Source organism: Emydura macquarii, unplaced genomic scaffold (assembly GCF_026122565.2).
Source record: "Emydura macquarii macquarii isolate MOO-44397 ecotype Brisbane River unplaced genomic scaffold, CSIRO-AGI_Emac_v2 contig_480, whole genome shotgun sequence".
Classification (NCBI taxonomy): Eukaryota; Metazoa; Chordata; order Testudines; family Chelidae; genus Emydura; species Emydura macquarii.
Window position 1 is genome coordinate 16,670,879 of NW_027130617.1, and position 25,981 is coordinate 16,696,859.

At 39.9% G+C, this 25,981-nt stretch overlaps 1 protein-coding gene across 2 annotated transcripts in view; it reads left to right on the forward strand.

Annotated features, from left to right (window-relative positions):
- LOC137146929 (vitellogenin-1-like) overlaps window positions 1-22,743 on the forward strand; it is a 43,700-nt gene extending 20,957 nt beyond the window's left edge. The window contains exons 20-36 of one of the 2 annotated variants that reach the window (XM_067538602.1): window positions 4,778-4,922; window positions 6,701-6,920; window positions 7,608-7,783; window positions 8,200-8,934; window positions 9,021-9,068; window positions 10,989-11,162; window positions 11,205-11,246; window positions 13,159-13,365; window positions 13,750-13,892; window positions 13,990-14,128; window positions 15,457-15,592; window positions 16,419-16,605; window positions 16,968-17,065; window positions 17,712-17,806; window positions 17,911-18,070; window positions 19,212-19,373; window positions 22,441-22,743. In XM_067538602.1, the coding sequence (XP_067394703.1) occupies window positions 4,778-4,922; window positions 6,701-6,920; window positions 7,608-7,783; window positions 8,200-8,934; window positions 9,021-9,068; window positions 10,989-11,162; window positions 11,205-11,246; window positions 13,159-13,365; window positions 13,750-13,892; window positions 13,990-14,128; window positions 15,457-15,592; window positions 16,419-16,605; window positions 16,968-17,065; window positions 17,712-17,806; window positions 17,911-18,070; window positions 19,212-19,373; window positions 22,441-22,565 (2,992 nt within the window). In that variant the 3' untranslated portion in view covers window positions 22,566-22,743. Of the gene's footprint in view, window positions 1-4,777; window positions 4,923-6,700; window positions 6,921-7,607; window positions 7,784-8,199; window positions 8,935-9,020; window positions 9,069-10,988; window positions 11,247-13,158; window positions 13,366-13,749; window positions 13,893-13,989; window positions 14,129-15,456; window positions 15,593-16,418; window positions 16,606-16,967; window positions 17,066-17,711; window positions 17,807-17,910; window positions 18,071-19,211; window positions 19,374-22,440 lie in introns of both variants that reach the window. The other variant, XM_067538601.1, reaches the window with a different exon arrangement.
- Window positions 22,744-25,981: the final 3,238 nt, after the last annotated feature.

Sequence of the window (25,981 nt, forward strand, 5' to 3'; positions counted from 1 at the left end):
CAAAAAACACAGAAAGCCAAGCTGAAAATTCATCAGAGAGGAAAAAATGCCACCAACAGAAATCTACTGTTATTCAATGCCCAGAAATATTAACAAGTTTCTATTCCAGGAGTATGGCAGCAAAAAAATAAATAAATAAATAAAAATCAATGCTTGACGCATCTGAAGCTAGCTTTCATGGTTGCTGGCTCCTGGAAGCTCTGCAGACCTCTTCAGATTAGCATCTGTGAAAGCTGATTATTATTCACCCTTAAACTCCCCTCTCCCTACTGTGATTGCAAACTGTCTTATTATACGTTCCGTATTACACCCTCCTCCAATGATGAATCCTTTACTCTGTCAGGAGTGATCATAATCAGGTTCTCCACAGTGACTTTGGGGGCTCCAGTGAACATGCTCAAGAAGCATTCCAGATCCTCAAACAAGTTCTTCCACAGTTGACAAAGCATCAGTCATCTGTGCAAGTGCGTCAAAGGGGCCATGGCCCAAAGTTGTTTGTTTGGTCTCTTGCGTGGACCACATGTCCATTCCTGAGATCAGCTAGGAAAGGACATTTATGCCAACCACACTCACTAGCTCCCAGTGTTGGACTGATTAAAGGGAATACTAAGGAAATAAATAATAATAATGAATATTAATAATGCTGAGAATTTACATGGAGCTTCAGATTGTATTACAGATTTTAACTAATGAATCCTTACAACGCTCCTGCAAAGTAAGGAAAAGTTATATTCCCTGTCTGCCAGAAAGGGACCCTGAGACACAGAAACGTTAAATGACTTGTTCAAGGTCAAAAAGTGAGCTAGCATTAGAACTGTAGGATTAGAACGCAGGACTCCGCCTTCCTGTTCAAACCACTTTCCCTTGCTCACCCCTAAGAATCATCATATGTAAGTGAAATATCACTTGAAATTGTCTTAGGTAGAAATAATGCCTAATCAAACACATGAACAAATGGTCTAGACTCTAACAAAGATGAGCAAAGTTTTAGCATCACCAATTTTTCTTATGCTTATAAAAGCATTTCAAAACTATGTTACAAAACAAATGAGTAATAGCATATTGCACTCAGATTGAAACAGCAATAAGCACATGTGCAGATAAGGAGAATGACTAGAGAACAAAACACTGAACCAGGTCACCAACGTATTCCTGGGACCAGCTAAGTAAAATCTTAAATGTAAGAGGAAAATATTAAGTCAATATATGGAGAATCAGCAGGAAACCTTAATGTAATATGGATTTGTTTTGCAGGATCTATTGAATAGTTCAGTGTTTTCAGTCAAGGTATAAGAAATCTATTGGACTCAATGTTTGGAAATGTTCTGACACTGTTTACCTAGTTAGCTTTCTATCCTCTGTTAAAGAAATCACTGGGAATAGTTCTAGAAGGGAAGCTGTGAAGTTGGAGTTGTTTGCTCTTTAGAGGGGTTTCTGAGCAGCCTTCATAATGACACTATATTTTACAATATGGAACTTTGATGTGGCCTTTATGGACTCCACAGTCAGTGAGGTACCTAGGACTAAAAGAGACATTGAGCGGCCACCTAGTCCAGTCAACTGCCCTGAGAGCTTACAGTGACATTACAGAGAGTGAGAAGATAGTTGGCTGCATGGGGAAGCTAACATTACTATCTTTTGGCACCCATGCTATGAGAGTAACCAGTGGGGAGGTAACAGAGTAAAATCTGATTCAATATTATCTAGTCTGGTATATGATATCTGTGAGAATGATGTGAGGCATGAATCTCGAGCAGCAAATAAAAACCCAGACGAGAAATCACTGACTTTTGAAGTGCTGATCATCATGACACTAAATCCCCAAGACAAGACAGCACATATAGGACTCAAACTCCCTTTCCAACACATATCACAACTACCCATTAATAATATTACATGAAAAATACAAAGCATATGTTTAGTTAAACTAAATTTCAAAAACAATACAAACCCTAGGTATTTTTAAAAGGTACTTTTTCACACACTTATTGGGTTTTGCATATTTATTGGTATTATATTCAGTTTGCTAACAGATGGCCACTTAAAACATATCTTTTCTTACAACATTTTCAGGAAGAAATGTAAATAAGCTGAGGGGAAAATCAGAGCCTTGTGATTAAAGTATATATATATGGAGAGATGCCAGAGAATGCACTATACTCTTTGAAAATGTATCTCATATTCATAATGATACGCTATTGAAATAGATACATTCACCTGAATAGTGCTTGTATCCCAGTTTTAAAAAAATTGTAGGTTGGCCTGGCAGAAATTGCTTCACAGGAGACTCTTATAAATAAGATTAATGACAAAATTGCAGAATTTTATGTGATATGGGATAATTTCACTCTCATAGAAAGGACCTGTGCAGTGTGCAGTACATGACATTGCCAGGGAGATGTGGGGTGCGTGTGTGGGAGGGAAGTGCCCTGTTCAAGACTTTATTTTTGTAGCGCTCTTGTGCCAGATTCTGAATTCATTTTCCTTGGTTTTAATTCTGTGGATTTCAGTGGAGGTACTTTGGCTTTTCACTGGTGCATATGAGATCAGAATTTGACTATAGGGTTGTTACTTGCAGATCATGTATGTAGTTCTTAGCGGTAGTTTAATAGACTAGTTTTAAAAGGAATAAAGAATTTTTTTTTAAATAATGAAACATATTCATAAATAGCACTTATTTTATGTTAAATACTTAGGACAACACTCACCTCTGACATAAACTGGCCCAGTTCAACGGAACTGCCGCCCCCACCAAAACGCACGCTCACACCCACACACATGCCTGCATTGAATTGGGTTGATATTATATCACAGATAAATGAACAGCTTCTTCTCTTATCCAAAAAATACACTAATACGTATATTGGAAAATCTGCCTTTTATTTTCTCCCTTGTGTGGGGATCACAGAGAACAGACTCTTTCATACCATCGCTTTAGGCCCTCTTTGTAAATGTTTCTCTTGCAGCCTATTTTTACTGTGCTGTGTGATTCTGCAGACATTGACATGTGTCACCTCTGATGCAGCTACATTGTCAGCTCTCTGAGCACAACGGGGAGGAATTGATCCGCCGCTTTCATTAGATGGCGGGAGTAGACTATTGGCATAAAAAAATAATACTTAAAAAAAAAGGGGGGGGGGGGAATAGAAGAGCTTTGTGCCTGGAGACCCAGCCTGCTGTTTGATGGTCATTTAAATTATTGAATGGGACTGAAATAAAAGCCATTTGCTTTTTTCTTTGTCTCCCTTACCTAGATGAGCCATCTGAAATGCATGTTGATTTGTGTTTTCTTTTATCCACTCAGCTTGTTAGGAAGAATATTTCACTTCAGATTCCATTCTTCAAGGTTCTACTCACGCTCAGCATGGAGCGTTGCTGTCATGTCCTTATCTAAAACGAGAGAGCAGGAAATGCAAACAAAGCCCCCCTGGGTGACACGTGTTTTATTGAGGTGTCCCACATGAAGTGCAATTGTGTGCTTTACAGCGCACGCAGCATGGCAAAAGTCTTCAAGAGGAAGAGAGCACCATCAAATGAATACAAATTCACCTTTCAAATAGATAGAGCGGGAGCTCTCAGACTTTCGCACTGTGTGGACCTCATTATAATAGAGATCATCTCATAGGCCATCTCCCCATTCGCGGTCAGACAGGCCACCTCCTCTCATTCACAATCCCATAACAGCCCTGTGGTAGCTACAGCAATTGCTGACATGAAAAAGAAACATTAGGAAGGTACAGAAGGTATTTTTAGTTGCATTTTAATGCTATCAAGCAACTGGAAAATAAAGAGCAAGCACAGAGGTGAGATCCTCATCTCTGCCCATGCCTCTTTACACCAGGTAAAATGGCTGGAGAGATGTAAAGGGACCTTAAAAGCCCTACATCTGGCTGGAGGAGGATTCTTCAGGCCCGGGAGCAGCCCAGGATCAGGAAGGCACAAAGGGGGCTTAAAGCCACCTCAGCCCCCGCCCCCCTCATTCTGAGCCTCTTAGATGTGCAATACAGAATCTCAGCCCATATTACTAGTACCAGATCCAAATGCTCTTGAACCACCAGCAATCCATAGACCACATCTTAGGAATCTCTGAACTGAATATTACTATGTAAATAAAGCTCTGAACATTCCTGGTCTGGGAAAAGCTGTGATTCTAGCAATAGTGCAGTTACAGCAAGTTGGAGATGTCTTACTCAGGTGACCCTCAGTGCCTCTCTTCAATGGCATTTTTAATACACGACACAGAAGAATCGCCATTTCATGGCCTACTTTTCCTGGTGTTTATTATTTTTAATAATAAAAAAGAGTGAAAGAAGTAACAGTTTAGAAACTAGCATCCCAAGTTTTAGTCTTTTCTAGGCTATGTAAAATTTTGAAAATTAAAAAGAAGGCTGTAATTTCCAAACACGAGAGCCAAAAATTAAGCAATTAAATCCATAGGTAGGCACCAACCTTAAGTGGTCTCATTTTTCAGTGTGCTTACATGCACAGATCCCATTGACTTCAGTGATTGTTGAAGGCAGGTGTGCGGCCTCTCTGAAAATCAAGCCACGTATTCAAGAACCTAAATATGAACAGAGGGACCTACATTTTTGCACCCAACTTTGAAAATGCCGGTCTATGTTTTTGTGCAGCTTTTGTAGGGCTTTAAAAATCTCACTAGCAGGATGGCTGGTGTAAATATCTGTGAAGGATGTTTGTTGCTTAGTACATGCCACAAAACATAATTCAGATCTTTTCTTCAGAAGATACAGAATTCCACCTAATGTTTATTCTGCAGGTCTCAGACATATGCTGTTACACGAAATCTTGAAGATTCAGCTGCCACTAAGATGACTCCAGTTCTTCTACCTGAGGCAGTGCCTGACATAATGAAGCTGTCCTTCAATTCAGATTCCGCGTCAGGCGAGAGTGCTAAAATAAGGGTAACACATATTGGATTTTGAATACTCCTTTTGTTTTTTGATCAGCGTAAGATTATCTACTTTATCCATAAGAGAATTTGTATTAATGATTTCTGGCCAGTGTTATTTTTTTCAAAATGAGTCAAGTACAATGTAGGGGCAGAAATAGTCCAATAGTAGTACTATAACAAATATCTGGAATTTAATCACAGTGTCAGGCTAAAATAATTGTTTTTAGAAACTATAATATTGTCTTGAGTAATTAATTTTAGCAGTTTTCTACAGGAAAGGCCCACAGTTCTTTAAATGCATTGTAATTGTCATGCAGCACTCTTATTTAATTCAAGGTAAATTAACAGAGGGTTACAAAAAGTTCCATGAGGCTGTTGGATTATTCAAGAGCTGGAACTGAAATGTAATGTTGAGGAATGGGGCATTTCTGATTCAGGGATGAATGTCAGTTTTTGTGTCAAGTCAAATGACTGAATAAATTCCATTCTGGGGACACAGTTTTCAATAAGAGCTTCCTATTCCAGTGTCTTCATGATGCTCTAATTACGTAAAGGAGACACAATGGCCTTGTGGAGAATTCCTCTAGTGCAAGAAAACAGGGAATGGTGTACGCAACACTGTACTGTACCCCTCACAGCCCCCGCTAGAGAGATATGCTGGCAGTGGAGTCATGGGTGGGATGGGGATCAAAAGAGGAGTGGCCATAGTGTTTTGCTGTGGAGAAGCCGTTAGGCAATTATGAGGAGGCTGCTATATGGTAGAGCAGCCCCCGTGGCACTGAGATATGCTGAATCCACCTAGTCTGTGCCTCTCTGCTGCATCTGATGAGAGCTGCAGCACAGAATCTGGCCCTGACTGTTGAACTGACGCCAAATGAACAGCAACTAAATGACCACCCTAACTTGAAAAATTCCCAACATAGTTAGAATTTACCTACAAAAGAAAGCGCTACCGTTACAAGCTCTATTTTTAGAGTATGCCTCTGACAACTTAGGAACCTTGTCAGGCAGGCCACAAAAATGTGAAGTATTTACTCATTTCTGAAAAAAATAAAATTGGTTGTAAACCTTTTACTACATTTAAAGAGGCACTGTGCACCTGGCTGGTGGAAACTCATGGTTTTGTCTCTTTAGCTGTTAGCTTGATTGCTCAGGAAAACCATAAATCTCATTGCATAGATTTAGTTCCAACCTCTTAAATGTAGTTTAGTGAGTCCTTTGGAACCGTTGTTTGCCATATATGGAATGCTTATGGGAAGCACGTTCTAATGTTATCCACTTTGACCATGAAGGAGATCTTTGTGGCTTTTTTAGCTAATGAAACCTGTAGTCCTTACTAGGCCCTTTCAAGACAAAAGCCCCATTGACTTGAGACTCCAAAATTTGGCTCCATATGTTTGGTGAAGGGCAGAATTTCGTATTATTCCTTTCTTTTTGTCTAGAACTTTTACAATAATTACAGTATTACTGAGATATTGGAAGTCAATGAACACAGCTTGACTCACTGAGCAAACAAAGCAAAATAAAATTATTGGGCAAAACTCCATTTTCCAGTCTTAAATCCTAATGCCTCGTCCCCTAAACATGAGATGACCAACTTGTCTAGCTGACAACAGGGTTGTTCCATGTCAGACTCCCAGAATCTCAAGCAAATCAATTAACTACCTCTACAAAATATCCAGAAATCTATTCTTAAAGCAGGAGGTTTAACAGTTTGATTATATTATTTTTTATTATCAGCATCAGTATCACAGAATCTAACACTGACATGTATTTATTACACAATAGGATAGACTGTCTTCAGAAATCATTTCAAAAGGAAACACCTATTCAGCTGGACCATCATCCCACCAGAAAGTACCATCTGTTCGTTCCATATGCTTCAATGCAAGTACATTTGGAGTTGAAATTTGTGCAGAAAGGAAAAGTGTACATGCTGCATTTATCAGAAATGCTCCTCTCTATTATCTGGTCGGGGAGCATGCTTTTAAACTTACCTACAAACCAGGTAAATATATACCATGAATAGTCTGGAGATAAATTAATAAATATTTATTTTCCCATCTTTGGTACTTACCTGGTGCACATTACCATAGTATCTACACCTTACAATCTTTAATATATTGATTATCACAACACCGAGAGAGACTAAATGACTAGCCCAAAGTCATACAAAAAGTCTGTGGCAGAGGAAGGTATTAAACAAAGGTTTCACAAGTCCCAGGCTAATGGCCTAAACTCTGGACCATCCTTCAAATGTCCAGAGGCAAGCACAATATCTAATCAATTAATATATAAACACAGAAATGCAGAGTTAATTTGTCAAGACAGATATGGTAAAAAAAGGTGTCATTCTTTGATCAGAGCTGTTGCCAAATAAGGTGCTGCCAATAATCTCTGGTCAAATAAAGCAATTCATTCTAGTGAGCTGGATCTGCTGACTGGATTATCTGCAGTCTGCTCAAAACTGTGGAAAAGGTATGTTAGTTAAATTTGCATGACACACTCCCAAAGTCACTAAATACTGGAGATAGCCATTTTCAGCAAATGCAAATATAACTGAAAAGAAAATGGTGCTTTACCTCCCGCATACAATATAAAAGCAGAAATTGGCATATTCTGAGCTATGGCACTCTTCTACTGCTATTAATAACAATAACCAGTAACAGTGATATTAATTGCCATGTAATGTCAGTCCATATAGGGTCGTCAGTTGAGAAAATACAAGTCACAATTCAAGCAGGTGCTCAGGCTGCTGCAAAAATGGTGCGTTTAGTAACATTTGAAGATACAGAAACAGAACGAATATCCGGCAAAGAGGCAGTGAAAAAACTGAAGAAAATCCTAGAGGATCCCACAGTCCAGATCCAGGTACTTATGGGGGATAATATATACATACTTGGTACACTAGATTTGTGGGGGACAATATACACATACTTGGTACTCTCTTAATAGTAAATAAAGTGACAATAACAAGGCAAACTTAGTACCTTAGTATAGGAAATAACATGATACAGTATTAACTTCAGTCATGCCTAAGTGTATGCACCACAGCTTCTACGCATATTCATCTAAATGTATTGGTTTAGAGCACCATCCCATGTGATCATCACTGAAGTATGTTATAAACAGAGATGAAATCTCATCAAGGGTCCTAGTTGGGGGAAAGATCTTGCTTTCTGGATGACAACAGAGAGACTTCTTTCTCACAGCAGATCATTTTACTTAAAAACTTCTGCAAGTGAATAGAATAATAATTGTCTTGCTCTGCTCATATCTTCTACTAGGGAAAATCAGTCAGTGTCAGGAAAGACCGAAGATCATCGTCCAGCTCTAGCAGCAGCAGCAGTAGCTCTAGCAGCAGCAGCAACAGTAGCGCCAGCAGCTCCAGCAGCCAGTCCAGCAGTGATTCTCAGCGCAAAGCCACAAAGGCAGGTGACCAGATAAATCTGAAGAAGAAAGATGCATCTTCATTTGACTATTCAGTGGGCCCATCAAGCAAGAAACAGCAGCATAAGGAACACGAGCAGAAAGCATCCCGCAGCAAAGGGCATTCTAAAACCAAAGAAAAGAAGTCATCTCCATTTGGGAAAAGCAGTAGTAGCAGCAGCAGTAGTAGTAGTAGTAGTAGCAGCAGCAGCAGCAGCAGCAGCAGCAGCAAAAAACCTGTTGGAGGAAGACATACACCTAAGACACACTCTGTGAAGCCACCAGGTGCACGTGTGGTTAGTGCTGATAAAGAGAGAGGTTTTCATCAGAAGGAACATTCCAAGGCTGCACGTAAACAGCAGAGCAGCTCTAGTAGCAGCAGCAGCAGCAGTGAAGCCACCTCTAGCCGACCCAGCAGCAGCAGCAGCAGCAGTAGCAGTAGCAGCAGCAGCAGCAGTGATGCTGCTGATACAGCTCGTCATGATGCCAAGAAACGTCCCACGGAGTCATGGAAAACTGGTAGAAAAGACGAGAGGAAACAGGCCACGTCTCAATACACCAGTCGCAGCAGTTCGGACTCATCTGTAGACTGGGTAACCGTTTTCAATGTATCATTCTTGAATGTGATATGATCCTGGTTGAATCATTGCAGGCAATAATTTGTGTTGGAATTTTGCAGGAAAAGCACCTTCCAGAAATCTACCGACTCCGCTTCATGTCCCATTTGGTAGGTCCAATATTTAAGTGTATACTTTAATGATTATTAAGAACTGAAGCAGATATTATTGCAAACCCAAATGGCTTCATACCAGGAAGATTGACCATAGATGCTGATTTTGCACTGAGGCAGCTAGTGAGAAAAATTCAGAAAGAAAAGGAAAAATATTGATATAGTGTCCACTGATCTTTACCCAACTATCCAGGGAAGTCATCTGGAAATGTATGAAGGAGAAAATGATACCAGAACTTTATGTGCTGCTTGTTGAAGCCATGTATGTAGGCACAATGTCAACAGTCAGAACTTCCTATTGGTGAAACTGAAGAACTATCAGTAAACGTGGGAGTGCATCAGGGATCAGCATTGAGTCCATCCTTGTTTATCCTCATCCTGGATACCCTCACAAGGAGCATACTAAAAAAGGAGGCACCTTGGTGCATGTTGTTTCTAGATTATATCATTCTACACAGTGAGGAGAAAGATAGTCTAGCAGAGAATCTTTATAAATGGAGAGATGTGTAGGAGAGACATGGGTTCCAAATAAGCAGAGGAAAGACAGAGTATATGAGGTGTAATTTTAGTACTATGAACACTGAAGAATTATCCTTGCAACTAGATAGACAGATACCAAAACCACAAAATTTCAAGTATCTGGGTTCCAGAAAATGAGGAAATGGAGTATGAAATTAAAGCTAGGATAATAAATGCCTGACTCAAATGGAGATAGATAAATGGTGTAATATGTGATGGGAAGACACCAGTAAGATTGAAAGGGGAAGTCTGTAAAACCCTGGTCCATCCAATGTTAATGTACCTCACTGAGGGTTGAGTATCAAAGATGAGCAAATTATCTGTTCCACAGAAAAATGTGAATGTTGAAGTGGATGAGTGGTGTAAGAAAGAAAGATCACATGAGGAATGTGTATGTTTGAGACATTTTCAAAGTAACTCCCATAAATTAGAAAAATAAGAGTGTAGGCTCAGTTGGTTTAATCATGTAAAGGACAGCCTTGACAACTGTACAAATTAGAGAGTCCAACAGATGCAGACTGAAGGAAAGAGACAGAAAGGCTGACTCAAGGAGAAGTTGTGGGCTGTCATAAAGGAAGACATGTTAGTATGTGATGTGATAGAGGATATAGCATTGAACAGAGCACTTTGGAGGGAGAGGACCTGTAGCGCATACTTCAATGTATGGCATTAAAGCAAGGAAGAAGCAGATGACATTAATGATCATTCCACTTAATATGAGTTATTGTGAAGATGGGAGGAGAAAATTGACTTTTATGTTCATTCTATATAGACATTCTGAAGAGTGAGTGACCCCAATTAATTTCATATCCAGTGTCAGAATGTAAAGAATACTATGGTGTCATCTAGAGCAGCCATAATGAACTGATTTTATCATAATCATTTTTATGATTGATAATATTATTATTATTATACCTGCATATGGCTGTAGCACCTAGAAGCCTCAACAAGATCAAGGCTCTTCTGAGCTAGGTGCTGTACAACCGTATAGTAAATAACAAGTAGGCATGGGGTATGGGGGAAGAAAGGGGTAACAAACTAATAAGATATTTTAGCACAGACTAGCTATGTGCAGAATTCTCAGATAATCAGTAGCAGTCTTAAGAGCTTGCCACCTGCCTAGATGTTATCAGAAGGCAGATTCTGCGTGCATCACAGCAGAAGTGCGTTTTAAGGAGGTATTTAAAGGAGGAGGAGGATAATGTGGTGCCTCTATGGAGTCTTCCTGGGAAGATCTTGTTATTAGGACTGGTCACAAAATAGGAAAGTGTTTTGTGAAATTTGTAATGAAAAAATCCTCCCTTCTTTTATAAAAATGTTTCAACCAGCTCTAGTTTTATGATGATATGTTGCACTGCAGTATTATCCTACAGTCTTTTACCTATTTCTGTTTTACAGAATCCAAATCAGGCGTCAAGCAGCTCATCATCACCGTCATCTTCATCCTCTCAGTCAGGCAGCAGCAGCAGCAGCAGCAGCTCCAAAGAGAGTAGCAGCAGCAGCAGCAGCAGCAGGAACAGTAGCAGCAGCAGCAGTAGTAGCAGCAGCAGGAACAGTAGCAGCAGCAGCAGTAGTAGCAGCAGCAGCAGGAACAGTAGCAGCAGCAGCAGTAGCAGCAGCAGCAGCAGCAGCAGTGATTCTAGCTTTGCACATGAGGTGAAATTTTGTCTTTGCCTGGGAATTAAAGATGGCAAAAAGGGATTGTTGACCTTGCCTGCACCTCTAGTCATTAACTCCAATGAGTCATTGATCCCAAGAAAATGCCCTGCCTGCAGATCTTTCTTTTACAAGCTGAAAACCAGAAATGATTTCCTTCCTGTGAAAAATTTTGACAAGGATTTTTAAAGTTCCTTTTTTTTTGCCTACATTTTTCTTCAGGGTTTTTTTGTTTTTTTTTTTTTTTTTTTTTTTTGCCAGGGAGGGACGGGGGTGCAGTTTTCAGAAATAAAAAGCTTTTGGGTCAAAGAAAAAAAATTCATGTTTGGTGGCTAGGAATGGAAAGATTTTCAATTTTTTTAATGAAAACTCCAAAATAGATTTTTTTTGTGTGTGTGAAAAATTCCATTTCATTGAAAAAGTATTTTCCATCCAAAAATGTTTTGACAAAAAAATTTCAACCAACTCTCCTGAAAACGCAACTTAACCATGTGGCCTATATAATTAATAATTTCATCCAGAACTATGGAAAACAACCACATGTACATTTCAGTGTTAAATTCTAGTCTTGCAATGCTTACTCCCAAGAGTAGAGCCACTGAAGTCATTGGTGTAAGTCCAGTGTAACAGAGATCAAAATCTGGCCACGTGCTCTGTAAAACAGATCCATTACTTGTAGGGAGAATCAAACATCTTCTTAAGCACCAGTTAGCTCACTAACTGGTCACACTCCTTAATTTTAGTACATGTTTGGGATTCTGAATCCATTCCAAGTAAATGTATCTTAGTAATACGACACCAACCTGGCCTAACAACATAGTGAAATATCTAAAGGATTCATAATATTGTATGAATACTCTAGTTCAGTGGTTCCCAACCTGTCACCCGGGGGCCAAAAGTGGCCCGTAGGGGCTTTCAAAGTGGCCTGCGGCTCCCCTCCTGCTGGCTGCAGAAGGGAGCCGCTGCTTAAGGACCCAGGCAGAGCGTGTTTCCACAGGGCTAAAAGACCAGTGCAGGCTTCTTGTTACAGCCAAGGGGATGGGAGATCAGTGCTCCTCTCCCCCTGGCTGTAGCAGGGAGCACGGTAAAACACTCCATCTGGGTCCATTGGCATTGGAGTCCCTGCTGGAGTCAGAGGGAGAGGAGATCAGCACTCCCCTCCCCTGGCTCCAACAGAGAGCAAAATGCTTTGCCTGAGTCCCTAGGTGTTGGGGTACCTGCTGGAGCCAGACGGAGGGGAGCAGTGATCTCCCGTTCCTCTGGCTGCAGAAGGGATCCACTGCCTAAGGACCCAGGGGGAGCACACGGGGCTACAGGATGAGTGTAGTTTTCCTGCTGCAGCCAGGGAGATGGGAGCTCTCCTCGCTGAACTCCATCCTGTCTGGTTGCGGTGAGGGAGGGGCTGCTGGCGACGACTGGTGGCCCTTCAGGGTTGTAAAAATGATATCTGTGGCCCTCAAGCCAAAAAGGTTGGGAACCACTGCTCTAGTTAATAAGGAACTCACAACACTCATCATTATGGCTCAAAGGAGTTGCTTCGGAATTAATATATTGCTAGGGCAATAGCCAATGGGTGTTCTAGAAATCTATTAAATATTAAAAATAATGCATAAAATCTTAATAAATCCATTGACATGGCTTAAATGAGTCTTGGATGCTGTGTCAAGACAATTGCATCTTTTTAAAATTCTTGATTGCACTGAAATAAAAAAAGAAGAAGAAACCACCAAAACTTACACTGAAATAACAATAAGAGTCTGGAACTATGTTAATTCTCAACCAGCCAAGGCTCTATATTGCTGAAGAGTGAGGGTGCTCATTGTACAGTGCAGTGCAGTACAAAATGAATCCAACATTCACCAACGAATACATATTTGCATTTAAGCATTGCCATTTTTGTTTTGTTTTTCAGCCCAACTTCCTGGGAGACACACTTTCACCGGCGCTCACCATTGTGGCTCGGGCCGTTAGGAGTGACAACAAAAATCAAGGTTACCAAGCCACAGCATATATTAACTCTGCTGCTGCCAAACTCGATATGCAGCTAGTTGTGGTTCAGCTTGCTGAAACGAACTGGAAAGTATGTGCTGATTCTGTAATATTGCCTCACAAAACCCAGGTAAGGATGCAATTAGCTCGGCCAAGTTCGAGCTTTAAAAAGCTCAGGGAAATCAAATAACCAGACAGCTATGCTGATTAGAGATGGTCAAACAATGATGACAAATTTTCCTGGAATTTCCTCAGCAAATGTCACACTGTAAGTCGTGTTTCAGTGCAGATTTTGAACGTTCAAAATGGAAACATTCAGCCTTGCCTTCCACCCTCACCTTTCACCCGCATATGCTTCCAGATGTAGCCAAATCTCATCCACAAGTATATTTACTGAATCATGATTTAGGAGCATTGAAGACCGCACTGAATTTAATAAAGAGCTATTTTGATATGATGACAGATTTTTTTTATATGATTTCAATTCTAATGAATTTTTCTCCTCTTCATAAAGGCCAGGGTGAGATGGGGCAAGGAATGCCGGGAATCTAAAATTGAAGCAAGAGCTTCCACAGGCCAAATTTCAAGGAATCCAGCTGTACAGGTGAAGATGGCTTGGACAAAGCTTCCATCCTGGATAAGGAAGACAACTCAAACGTACGCAGTCTGCTACCTCGTCATTTGTTGTGTTGCTCTTGTTACACTGGTCGATGTTATGAAGGTTCTGAGTATGTCACATCTTGTTTATCTCCAGAGCTATGGAATATGTTCCTGGAATGGCGCTCCTGATGGGCTTCTCAGAAATGTCTCAGAGAAATCCTTCCCAGGAGCTTGTATTAAGAGCAGTTGCAACTTCACCACGGACAATTAGTGCAGTCCTAAAGGCTCCCGGGGTACGTGGGCCCTTTGTTTGTTTGTTTTTCAGGCTAGCTCTGAGAAAGGAAAAATGCAGAACATTACCTCCGCCACGAGCTACTGTAGATCCTGAAGATACAGGGCTTGATCTTGCACTGCATCGGTGTAGTGTACCATAAGGCACAAGATAAAAAGTGATCAACATGACTGGGAGATTTTGGGAATCCGATGCTTTCATAATGAAAGAGCTGCTGCACAGCCACCACCTTACTCCGGCCTTCAGCGTAATGCCCAAAAGGGGAGCTTGTAGCCAAATGCTTCATTTATATGCTGAGGGTAACGGCTTAAGCGGATATCTCCTCAGATATGCCCATCCTGCTCACACACTTTGCTTGTTTTTTATCCTGTGTGCTCAGGAGTAAGGGGCAAACAGCTTACAAAGGATGCACTGAGGAAGCCTATCACTAGTGCTTCACCTTATTTGCACCTATATGGTGCCTGTTGCTCAACTCCCACAGCCCGGTGCTTGCTGCAGTCCACTACACAAAGATTTGCAGGATCAAGCCTTAGAACTCCCAAATGGAGCATTCCTCTGAACAAACAAGAAGGGCTATGTTTTCACAGCAGCCTGCACAGATGTGGTCTGATTAATTGGTCTTTGTCCACTAAATCTCTGTTTATCTTTATGAAAAATGTCCCCTTGTGGGTCTGGTTTAAATTAATACCAGCTTGACTTTCCCTAAAGGAAATAAGTGTGTCCTTAACCTACCCGTGTACTTCAATTTCCCCGGGGTCTTTCATATGTGATAATGAGGGAGTGGATGTATGAAATATCTGTTTCTCTAGGTATATTTAATGTGTCTTTAACTATGGAATGTGAGCTCAACCAAAATCATCTCAAGCCAACTTTCAATCTGTAAGACTGTCAGCGAACACGTACTCTTTAGTCTGCTGTACCTAGTTACAGTGGGGCAGAAGGCGGCACAGGGACCTTATTATTCAATCACTCTGGGGTTTCTTGTTTCTTTGTTTTTCATTTTAAGGACATCATTAAAAAGTACCTTAAACATCATCTGTGCATGTTAATTCCCTATGTTGCCAAATGATTGTTTAAATATAATATGTCAAGAAAATGTAAAAGTGATAATAAAATAACAGATCATGAGCTCATATAAAAACCATATATATATGTTAGGTTTGGGTGCATACAGTGTTGTGGGAAGACTGTAATGACTCCAATTATACAAATACATATGTAGGGAATTTTTAACAAAGGGAGGTTTTTTGCCTGTATGAGTGACTAAAATGGAGCCTTCAAATTGTATGACTAAACATAGCCTAAGAATTTTCATTGCTTCTTTTTCAGGTAACCTTTTACTATCAGGCTTTCCCACTTCCATTTGCTTTGCCTGTGGACCCGGCTTCAACTTCTCACATTGGAGAAATAACCGCTTGGAATTTCCTTCCAGAAATAGTTTCACAGATAATTAAAGAAGATCAATGTAAATGTTCCTTCGATACTGGTCTAGTCCCTGACAAATGAGCAATGGTTATTTGTTTGGCCACTCCAGTGACTCTGTCTGCTTTCAGCTTTGGGTGTTGCCTTTCTGAGCAGAGTTCCTCTGGAGAAACCTAGCAACCCTTACCCCAACCATAGAAGATGCCTTCTCAGTAGTCCCTACCCACCTTGTTGTTGGAAAATGTGTGCAGAGAGTTCAACTTTGCATGCATGGCCACGAATTCATGGGCTTCCCATGGAGATCTCAAGTGACTACAATCACTGTAAGCGCTGTCCTTTGCTCCTTCCAAGAGGCTGCCATCCCCACCACAGGAGGGATGAGATGGTGGATATGGGGCAGGGTCGTGAGTTTTCCAATCTATTTACCTCAGAAGGGGATTTCATGATTTTTAGCAGAACTGGGTCTGTCTAATTCTAATGATACAAACTACAAACAGTGGCAAAATTTGGAGATACACTACTGGTTTTTGTAGTGGGTTCATCTTTTAGTTTCTCAAGAATTTAATAGTAACAGAGTCTTTAAAATGAGATTATCACTAGATGGTTTGTTTTCAGTTGCTAAATAAAAAAAAGTGATGGATATACAGCAGTGTAATTCCACATGGATTGATCATTTTATGTTGCTGCCATGTCTTTCTTTAAGTATGTACAGTTAAGCTGAGATTTTAAAAGCTGCCAAGAAGATTTGGATGTCCAATTCCCATTGAGTTCAATGATAACTGGTCATACAAACCTCTTGGACAGCTTTCAGAATATCCATGAAAACCTCCATAGCAGTGTTGCACCTGCCATTTATTTTTATTTTTCAGCCACATGTGAAGTGAACAGAGAAAACTTCAAAACATTTGACAGAGTGAAGTACAGATGTTCATTCAATAAAAACTGCAACCTCATAGTAGCTCAAGACTGTACTGCTCACCCCAAATTCATCGTCATGACGAGAAAAGTCAATCCCCACTCTTCTTCATGGGAGGTGTACATGAATATTAGTTCATCGTAAGTGCAATCATTCTTAAGGCTTGACCTTTTATATAGAATTTTTGGAAGTTAGTTTAAATTTTGTTGCATTGGAAAAAAGATGGGTACTTTTAAGATCATAATACTTGTAATTCTCTTCTGCCCTCCAACCTATCTTTTCAGTTTCTCAGGTAATGCTTATCTCACCACCAATCCCCACACAACTGCCTGCTTGGGCTTCCTCTTTCTAGGAAAGGGTTGAACTAGAACCCTAAGCCCAACCAGGGTTGAACTTTGGGGGCATATTTAAAATCTGGATGCTGAAGTTGAGGCTGAGTCTGCATCGATCATTTAAGTCAATGTTTCCTGCAGTTCAACATATTTGTTTTCTTTTTTTCAAGATATGTCAGATTCTATCCTTCTGCATCTTCTTCTGTCCTTGTGTCATACAATGAAGAACCAGTGCTAACACGCAGCAATCTGTATCAAAATAAAAGAGGTACACTCACCATTCCAGGAATTATTTAGAAATTAAATATTTAAAGGATCATATTTTATAAGCTTAATGAAGACTTCTAGATGTAAAATATAATTGTGTATCAATACTAAGAAAAACTATGGGCTTGGTACGCCTGTGACTTATTTTGGTTCTATATATGTAACTTCAACTGACATGCTCTTAATTTTCATTAAAATAAGTGACTCATTATATTGATTTGTATTGGGTGCTTGCCACCATAAAGCATAAGACTTAATCCTCTCACTGAAATGTGAAGCATTTTGCATTCGAAGCTGCTTGAATATTTTGGTGAATGTTTACATGTGGGTGCAATGTCATGATGAGCATCACAGAGGAAACTAGATATTTAGGATCAGATCTTCAGTTAGTGTAAATCAGGTTAGCTCTGTTGACTAACAGAAAAGTCAATGACAGTTGTATAGTTCAAGAGCAGAGGCACTTTGCAAACAAAAGAAAAAAACTCTTATTTCTGACCTCACCTCTCCACAAAAAATGTATTCAGATGGAAATAGTAAATAGCCATTGTAAATGAAAATTAATGACTATGTGCATTATTCCTGAGATTAATTTCTTTACTATTTCAAAATTAGAGGAGCTACCTGTAAACTGTCACATCTTTTTACAGAAAACATTAAAATATATAGAAATGAAACAACGGTTGTCGTGGAAGCGCCAGAACAAGGGCTGGCAAATGTGACTTTTGATGGCTCAACACTTAAGGTACTTCTGAATCCATTATGTAACTAGCTTTCTTTTTTTTACACCTTGGCATTGTAATGGGCCAATACATTAGCATCGACATCAAAGATCTGTTATCCTTATAGGTTACTGTTGTTTCATGGATGAGAGGAAGGACCTGTGGTATTTGTGGAAATAATGATGGAGAAAAGCAAAATGAACTCCTCATGCCCAATCATAGGATGGCACACAGCTGCTCAGCTTTTGTCCATTCATGGGTATTGGTAGAAGAAACCTGCTCTGAAGGTCAGTAGATTTGAAAACAATTTCTACTTAGGGAAAATGTTATTTTTAGGAGGAAAATAAAATAAAAGTGTGAAAAAGAAAAAAGAAATGTTTATCTGTAAATAAAAAGGACTGTTTTAATAAATATTTAGAACTCTCCCAATGAAACCAGAAAATTTGTACTCAAGTGGAGAACTCTGTTTCTCACATGCGGTTTACTATTGAAGCCTTGATTCTGCCACATTTACGTATAGTAAGTAGTTCTTTACTCCATCTGAGTGGCAAAATCAGAATCAGTCTTGCTCCTACTGAAGTCCGTGGGAGTTTCACCACTGATTGGCATCAGAGCAGGAGTGTGCACTAAATCATCGCTCTCTCTGTAGACTTAATTTAATCAAACTACATGCGTTATAAACAGAAAATTTTAGTACATTGGACCAGATCCTCATCTAGGGTAAATTGGCATAGCACCCTTGACTTCAGTTCCATTGACCCCATCAGAGGATCTGGACAAAGGGCGTGTGCTGGGAAATACTTTTAATGTATAAGTGTGTCCCTTGCATGTATTTATAATAATAATACTCTCCCTCCAGTAGTGCAGTATTTTTCTGAAACAAGTCTCACTGGGATCAAATAGGCTTTTTTCATTGATTTTAGTGGCAGCTGGATCATACCCATAAGCATGTCAGGAAATAAGGTGGCACATGGGCATCTGTGAATGTTAATTTAACCTTTTAAGGTTGATAATTGCAGCATTATAAAAATTGTCCAATACAACAATTGATCTTGATATCGTTATGTAAACACTGTCATTACTATCCACTCACAAACAACTGACATTTTTCCTAATGCAATTCGGCAGTCACTGTACTTACAGTGCCTATTCTTACTAGGTTTTAGACCTAAGAGATGCTATTTCTAAAAGTGTGGACAATAGGATTTCATTGGGGCCATACTGTGCCATCAGTTTTTAAACACAACTCCCCTTTCAAAATCAATTTTTCCCACAAACTATGGTCCTGATCTTGCCGCCCTTACTGCTGTGAAAATGGGTCATTGGGGAGTTGTACTTAAAAGCTGAGGAGAAAATATGGACTTTTCTTATTTTAAGGAAAGATTAGGTATTCCTTGGGGTTTAACTACCTTTTCTTTTTCCTCTTAGGGTGCAAACTGCAACGCCGCCACATAAAGCTGAAGAGACATCCTGTTATTGATGGAAAGGAATCTACATGTTACTCTGTTGACCCAATAATGCAGTGTATGAGAGGCTGTACTCCAACTGAAAAAACCTCAGTTAAGGTTGGCTTCCACTGTTTCCCAAGAGGTAAGATTTTTTTTTCATTTTACTTTCTTTGTCCCATATCAAAGGAGATCTGTCCAACCCATTAATTAAGACATAGCACAGCACCACACAGACCCCTACTAGCCCACATTGCTTTCAGGGCTGTTGTTTCCTAACACTATTAATATTTTACATAAACAATTACCATAATGGGTAGCTAAGAGCCAATGTGGATTATTTGGCAGATGGTATTGTCTGAAAAAAAATTAGGAATGGTAAAAGGGGCATCAGTGACCAATAAAAATGTGTCACATCTGCCAGATGTTTCATTGAGTTGTGGTAAGCAACAAAAGTCCTCTTAGTCATATTGCAGTCTGCTATTTCATATAGACCAAGGCAACTGAAAGTCAGTCACGTAGTGTGACATGTCTGCAGTGTGATTAGATTGCCATGCTCTGCTCATGTGCATTGCATCAGCAAAAAATATATTGTTAAAGTGCTCTCCGGATTATTTCAGAAAACAGCTTGTTTTGTAAGGTATTTAACTCACACACACATCATATTTTTAAAAAGCATGGACTTGATTCTGCTTTCACTTATATCATCTTGACACTGGTGCAACTCCGTTGCCTACAAAGTAGTTGCTCTGAATTGACACGAATGTGAGAGGAGAATCAGGCCTCATGTATACAGCATTTCTTTTTTTCTGTTGCATAACTTCCATATCCTTAAATATACAGGAATTGATCACACAACACACATGTACCATAGAAGTAAACACAGTTCTGCTACCGACCAGTACATCTCTGTTCATCATGTTAACCTTCTGTGCCAGCGCCTCAGATGACATAGCTGCACAGAACTCACCAGAAGAAGAACCTGGTGTTCTCTGACTGATTTTAAGCAATGTTCCTGAAAATCATCATGCTTTGCTCATATTATTAGAATTACCAATGTGCGGAGTTCATGAAAACATTGGATATCTCTCTTCAATAAGCTACCCTAGCTCAGACAACCAATAAGAAAAGTAACACAGGAACATCACTAATAGCATACCGACAGCACCATGTGACACGAATAGATAAATCCTTTTAAAAAAAAATGACACCCTCATCACCAAGCTTGTCATATCCATGTTTCACAGATTTTCTTTTGTGTGTCCATGTTCCATATCTGTGAAGTGTCATCATCCTAGGCCACTCACTGCTTCCGATTACTAGACTATAATAAATTTGTCTTATTCTCACACAAAATGAAAAGAGGAAAATCAGAAAAATCATAGCTGCTGCTGCCCATACAGCAACTGTGGGCTTCTCTGGTTCATTTACTCAACCTGAGACACAGAGGACCACTACCACCTCTGCTTCTTACTCTTCTATCAAGGGTTTATTATTAATTATTATTATTTATAATTTTCCTGGGGAGGAAGAAGGTAGAGGATGCTGCTGGTGTTTTTCAGTAACGTGATTGCTTTTCCTCAGGCTGGGAATCAACAGCAATACAATGGAACTCTTTAAGAGCTGTGCTTTTTTCTTTTTTGTTCGATGGACCAGATAAGTAGCTGCAAAAGCAGAGCTGGTAATATACTCCTCTCTCTCAGGTTCATAAAATGAACACATACATATGAGAGCAAAATTCTTCTCTCAGATCCACATAGGGAGAACTCATCCTTGATACTTTGCTCCTCCCAAAGTGGTAGCCCACATCACTGACAGCAATGGGAGGCCCACACATGACAGGTGAACATATCAGGGCAAAGTTACTGCTGTGCAGAACTGAGGGGAAAATTTCCCCCTAATGCCCTAGAAATCTATGGCCAAATCCTGCAGTCCCCATTCTGGCAAACTGCTCACTCACCCTGAGCCTTAAAAATATACATTAGTTTATGCTTCATTCATGTTTGCCTACAAGAGCCAGATCCTATAAACACTTACTCACATACATTATAGTTACTTAGGCATACAGTTCCATTGATGCCACTGAGACTGTTTGCAGAAGTAACGACTACTTATGTGGCTCAGAGTTGCAGGATCGGGCCCTTAGTTATGCAAAAATTAAAAAGAACAAAGCATGAGTAAAAAGCTAAGCAAAAGGAAATGACTAGCAAAACCAGACTCTTTAGGGTTTCTCATTTTCTAGCTTTAAAATATTAAATCATTAATAACAAACAGCTCAAGCATCATGCTGGGATAATATGTTTTATAGTTTATTATATAAAACCTGTGTCTCAAATTGGTCAGAAAGGTGTAATTCCATCAAGTAGTGCATTAACATTTGATTTGTTGAAGAGGACTGACTGATACAGCCAAAATTCACACAAACAGTCCTGGATTTTCCCTTGGTATAGTGCGACATTTTGGAAATATATTGCCCGTAAGTCTGACAAAACAACTGGAGATATAATTATGAAAGCTTTGCACATTCTAGTTAGGCAAACAATCTAAATAGAGGTTCTAATATTCCTCTAGATGCAATGATAAACCTTCAAACAGCTAAGAATGTTTATTAGGAGGATGAATATTATTATTCTATTTAGATTATTTCGGCTGTAGGGGTTTATGACATATTCAAACTGCTCTTGATAAAGCAACAAGGTAAGGTTAATACTGAAACTGACATACGCTCTGCTAGATTTGAGAATATATGGAAAACTTTAATTAGAAGTTTATGAACCTCTGAAAATTCTCCAAAGGGCTTATGCTTCAGAATGAACTTAGACAAATAGAGAGATGAAATACCCACCATTCCACACCTCATCTGCAGTGATAACATGAAAAGAGATAGCTGATGTGCTTTTCTACAAAGTGATCTTATTGAAAGGTTGTCCACATCCATTACTTCTACATGCTCCTGCTTTCTGTGTATGTGCACCATGAAATGCAATTCATTTTGTTTTAGGAAAGTATCATAGTAATTATATCATGGATGAAATCCTGCTCTGAGTCAATAGGTCAGTCAGATGGTAATGGCGGAGACATTACTGGGCCCATATTCTTTATCTGGTGAAAGAGCTGGCAGTCATCAAAACAATATTGCTTTGAAATTTTTCAGATATTTTAAAATATTAATCTACTTGATGTTAGTTAATGTGGCTTCACTCTTCTGACAGATTCTGCTATGAAAATCTCTGAATGGCAGAGGAGCAGTGACAGGAAAGATGCATCTGAGGACATCATAGAGTCTGTGGAAGCTGATGTCGACTGTTCCTGCACTGACGACTGTAGTTCAATTTAATGATTTAGCAATGTGTTATAGACATATTCATCCAAATGAATGAATAGCTAGAATAGCTGCAATAAAGTATTAAAAAATGTGCTTTAAAAATAGGTATGCCTAATGCATTACGTACAAAGTAAAATGCATTATGTACAATACGTACTGCTTAATAAATATGTTGCTCATTAAATAAGAATTCCATTCTCTTTTTCCCCCTCTTATCAACAAGCAATCAAGCCAAGGATAATGTTCTGGTTCTTTTTATCTGGAATATAATTACACTGGTTATCTCTTAAAATTATATTCACTGGGTGATGAGAGGAAAACATGATTATGGCTACCTCTAACATTCCATTTCATAAAGGATTTCATAATTTAGCATATTAAAAATGCAGTAAGCAATTGTTTTTGTTTGTTTTCCAGTAAAAAGGAAAATCCTATGCTTCAAAACTGTTCCTGGGGAAAAAAATTTTACTCCAGCATGAGCATTAGATCATGTACAGTACAAAAGAATGACTTGAACTGCTAGGCTCCCACAGTAGCTTTCCAGAGAGCGAGTGTGTGTGACACAGTTCCCATTATGATTTAAATTTATATGGAAGTGATGCTAGTTCATAAGCTACAAGACTAAAAAGGAACTTTATCTGTTTCTATTATACATCCATGAAAGCGATGCCTACAAAAACTTTAGGAAACAATTACTAAAACACTGAGCAATACTATCCCAAAAAAATTAGACCAATAGGATCAGTTCTCCTGCTACATTTGTATTTGTAAAACAGTGGTCCCAAAATGCTCCCTCTCCTTCCTTGAAGGACCTCTCCCTCCATCCAAATCTATGTTAGTTGCTAGCGCCTCAGCACAGCTATACTGCGAAAGGATAGATGAAGAATCTTACACTCCTCCTCCCATTAAAATGCCGCTAACACAACAGGCTGTGATAATATCAGCTCCTCCATTGGGCCTGGGCCACTTCTCATTGCCATTTGTGGGAGATTTGCCCTTTAACGCATTCAGTACTGGGCCCATTGTCTCTCATGCCAAATTTTCTTGCCCCTAAGCCACATATCTATGAAAGGGAAACTTTCCTCCAGTAACCCACTTCAAATAAAATATAGTGAAGAGACATGTTAACAGGAGAAAAAAGAGCTTTAATGCTCAAAAGTTACTACTGTGGAACATGGATAAAACCAAATACACTTTGCAATATGAACTAATTCTATTTTTAATAGACCATGCCCGCTACATACAGATACCACCATCGTATGCAGCACTGATCAAGCCAGGAGCTGCAGTATCAAAAATACACAGCCCTTTTACATCAGCTAAAAGAGACCCATGTCCCCTGCAAGTAAGACACAGGCTGTTTGTAGCCATTGTGCTTCCTCTCTTGAGGTTGGGGCCAATCACATACACTAAGCCATGGAATTACATAATGGCAATACCTCAATGACATAAATCACTGCAAATACAGGGAATGTTGTGTTCCTGTTTCAGGTGTGTCAGGCTCAGCTATACAAGACCAACAAAGAGAAGCAAAAAAAAAAAAAATATGCATTTCCCTGTGTACAGCATCCTCTTAAATAAAATTAACCAAGTTAGGCCCATTAAGCTATTCTGCCTGAAACTAGGGTTTTAAATACTGATGGCCTCAGGCAGACAACTGGGGAGGAAGGCCCCTTGAATATTCAATACTCATCCCTCCTAAGGACTGCAGCCAGACACCTGCCTTAAGGTCAGGCTGCTGGTAATGTGGTAGCAGGGAGCTTGAAGCACAGAAACAGGAAGGAAGCCCATGTTGCGAATGTTTAACGTAGCCCTGCACTCAAGTGCACTGACATGATTCCCACCACCTTCAGCGGGCGCTGGCCCTAAGCAGCTAAGGACAGACGTTAGCTCAGCATCTTGTGGAAGGCTGTTGAAATCCCACAGGAGACACATGTAATTGTTTCACATGCCTCTGGCTCAGCACTGCAGCGTCCGTGCTGTGGCTGTTTTCGTCCCAGGCGATTGAAATCAGTGGAGTGTATTCTACGTGTACTTGGTCCATTCAGCAGCAGGACCGGCACATTCTAAGTGGGTGTAAGCTAGAATGCCCAGCAGCAATCAAATGGCTGAGGAACGGGAAGGTGATATCCAGGAGGGGCGTGTGCCGGGAGCACAAGACAGTGATGGAGAAGCCCTTCGTTTTGGCTAACGCAGTGCTCAGAGAGGCAACCATTCACATTTTCTCATGTAAGGCCTTGCTCAGAATGCAGCTTCAAACAGATGAAGAAACAGTAGCTAGTTAAATCAGTGCATGCCTGCTTCCCTCTGTTCTATTTAGAGGTTAGGCACATCTCATATTATTTCCATTTTTAAGGATCAGCTTTCATTTGTGTCTGTGGCTCTAGAAGTGATGGTGCTCATTCATTAGTGCCCCCATACTGAGACAGCTGAATATCTTTAAAGGCCGAAAAGAATCCACTGATGAGGCAGCTGTGATATCCAAATATAATGAAAGCTAGTCAAGCTCCAGGTTGGAACTGGGCAAAGAAAAGCTTGTAGCGCAAACCCATCTTACAAAAGGAATTAAGAGCCGTATTGGATTGTAAGTGTCAAAAGGCCAATGCTGCACTCTCTAACATGCCACAGAGAGATTTCAGAGCTATTTCGGTGGACGACTGGAGTTCAAATTTAAAGCTCATTTGCATTCAGCCCTGCCCTATGTTATAAAACAAACCTAACGTTACAATATCTACTGAGTCTAAAACTGTATATTTAACAGGCAAGGCCTTTATGTACCGTACCTTTCTTCACTGGTGCGTCTCAATTGCTATGAATTGCTTAGGTTTTGTTCCGTAGCAAGCAAGACAAATGGCCTTTCAATTAAATCCCTTATGATGTTTTGGGGTACTCCCAGACCAGTAAGGGGGTCTGTCACCACCTACCATGCAGCCTTGGGGTGCCTTAACACTGTGCTGCTGTGGCTCAGAGCCCTGACACCAGTAACCTGCCTACAAGCGCTAAGTCTCATCCTTAGGTGAGCCAGCTAGGTGTGCGGCAGCCTACTTACACCTTGCAGGGTGACTCAACAGCCCTTCCAGTCCTAAGTCTCCCCACATCCATCCTTCCCAAGTTCCTAACTACCAGACACTAACTTTTCCTCTCTGGTTCGTCACCCTCAAAGGTGTAAAACCAGCTCCCCAGTTATCAGTTCTCTGATGCACACACTCCACACAGTTTGCACCACAGAGCCCTCCTTAGGGTAAAAATAAAGAAAAGGTTTATTTAATAGCAAAACCACAGATTCAAAGATGAAATAATAAGAGAGCGCAAACATATATGAGTTACACAGTAAATAAACAGAGACATAACCTCAGGCTTTAACTTCCATATTAAATAAAATCCTTTTTCTAATGCAAGTTGCTTTGAACAGTTTCCCAGCTACCCCT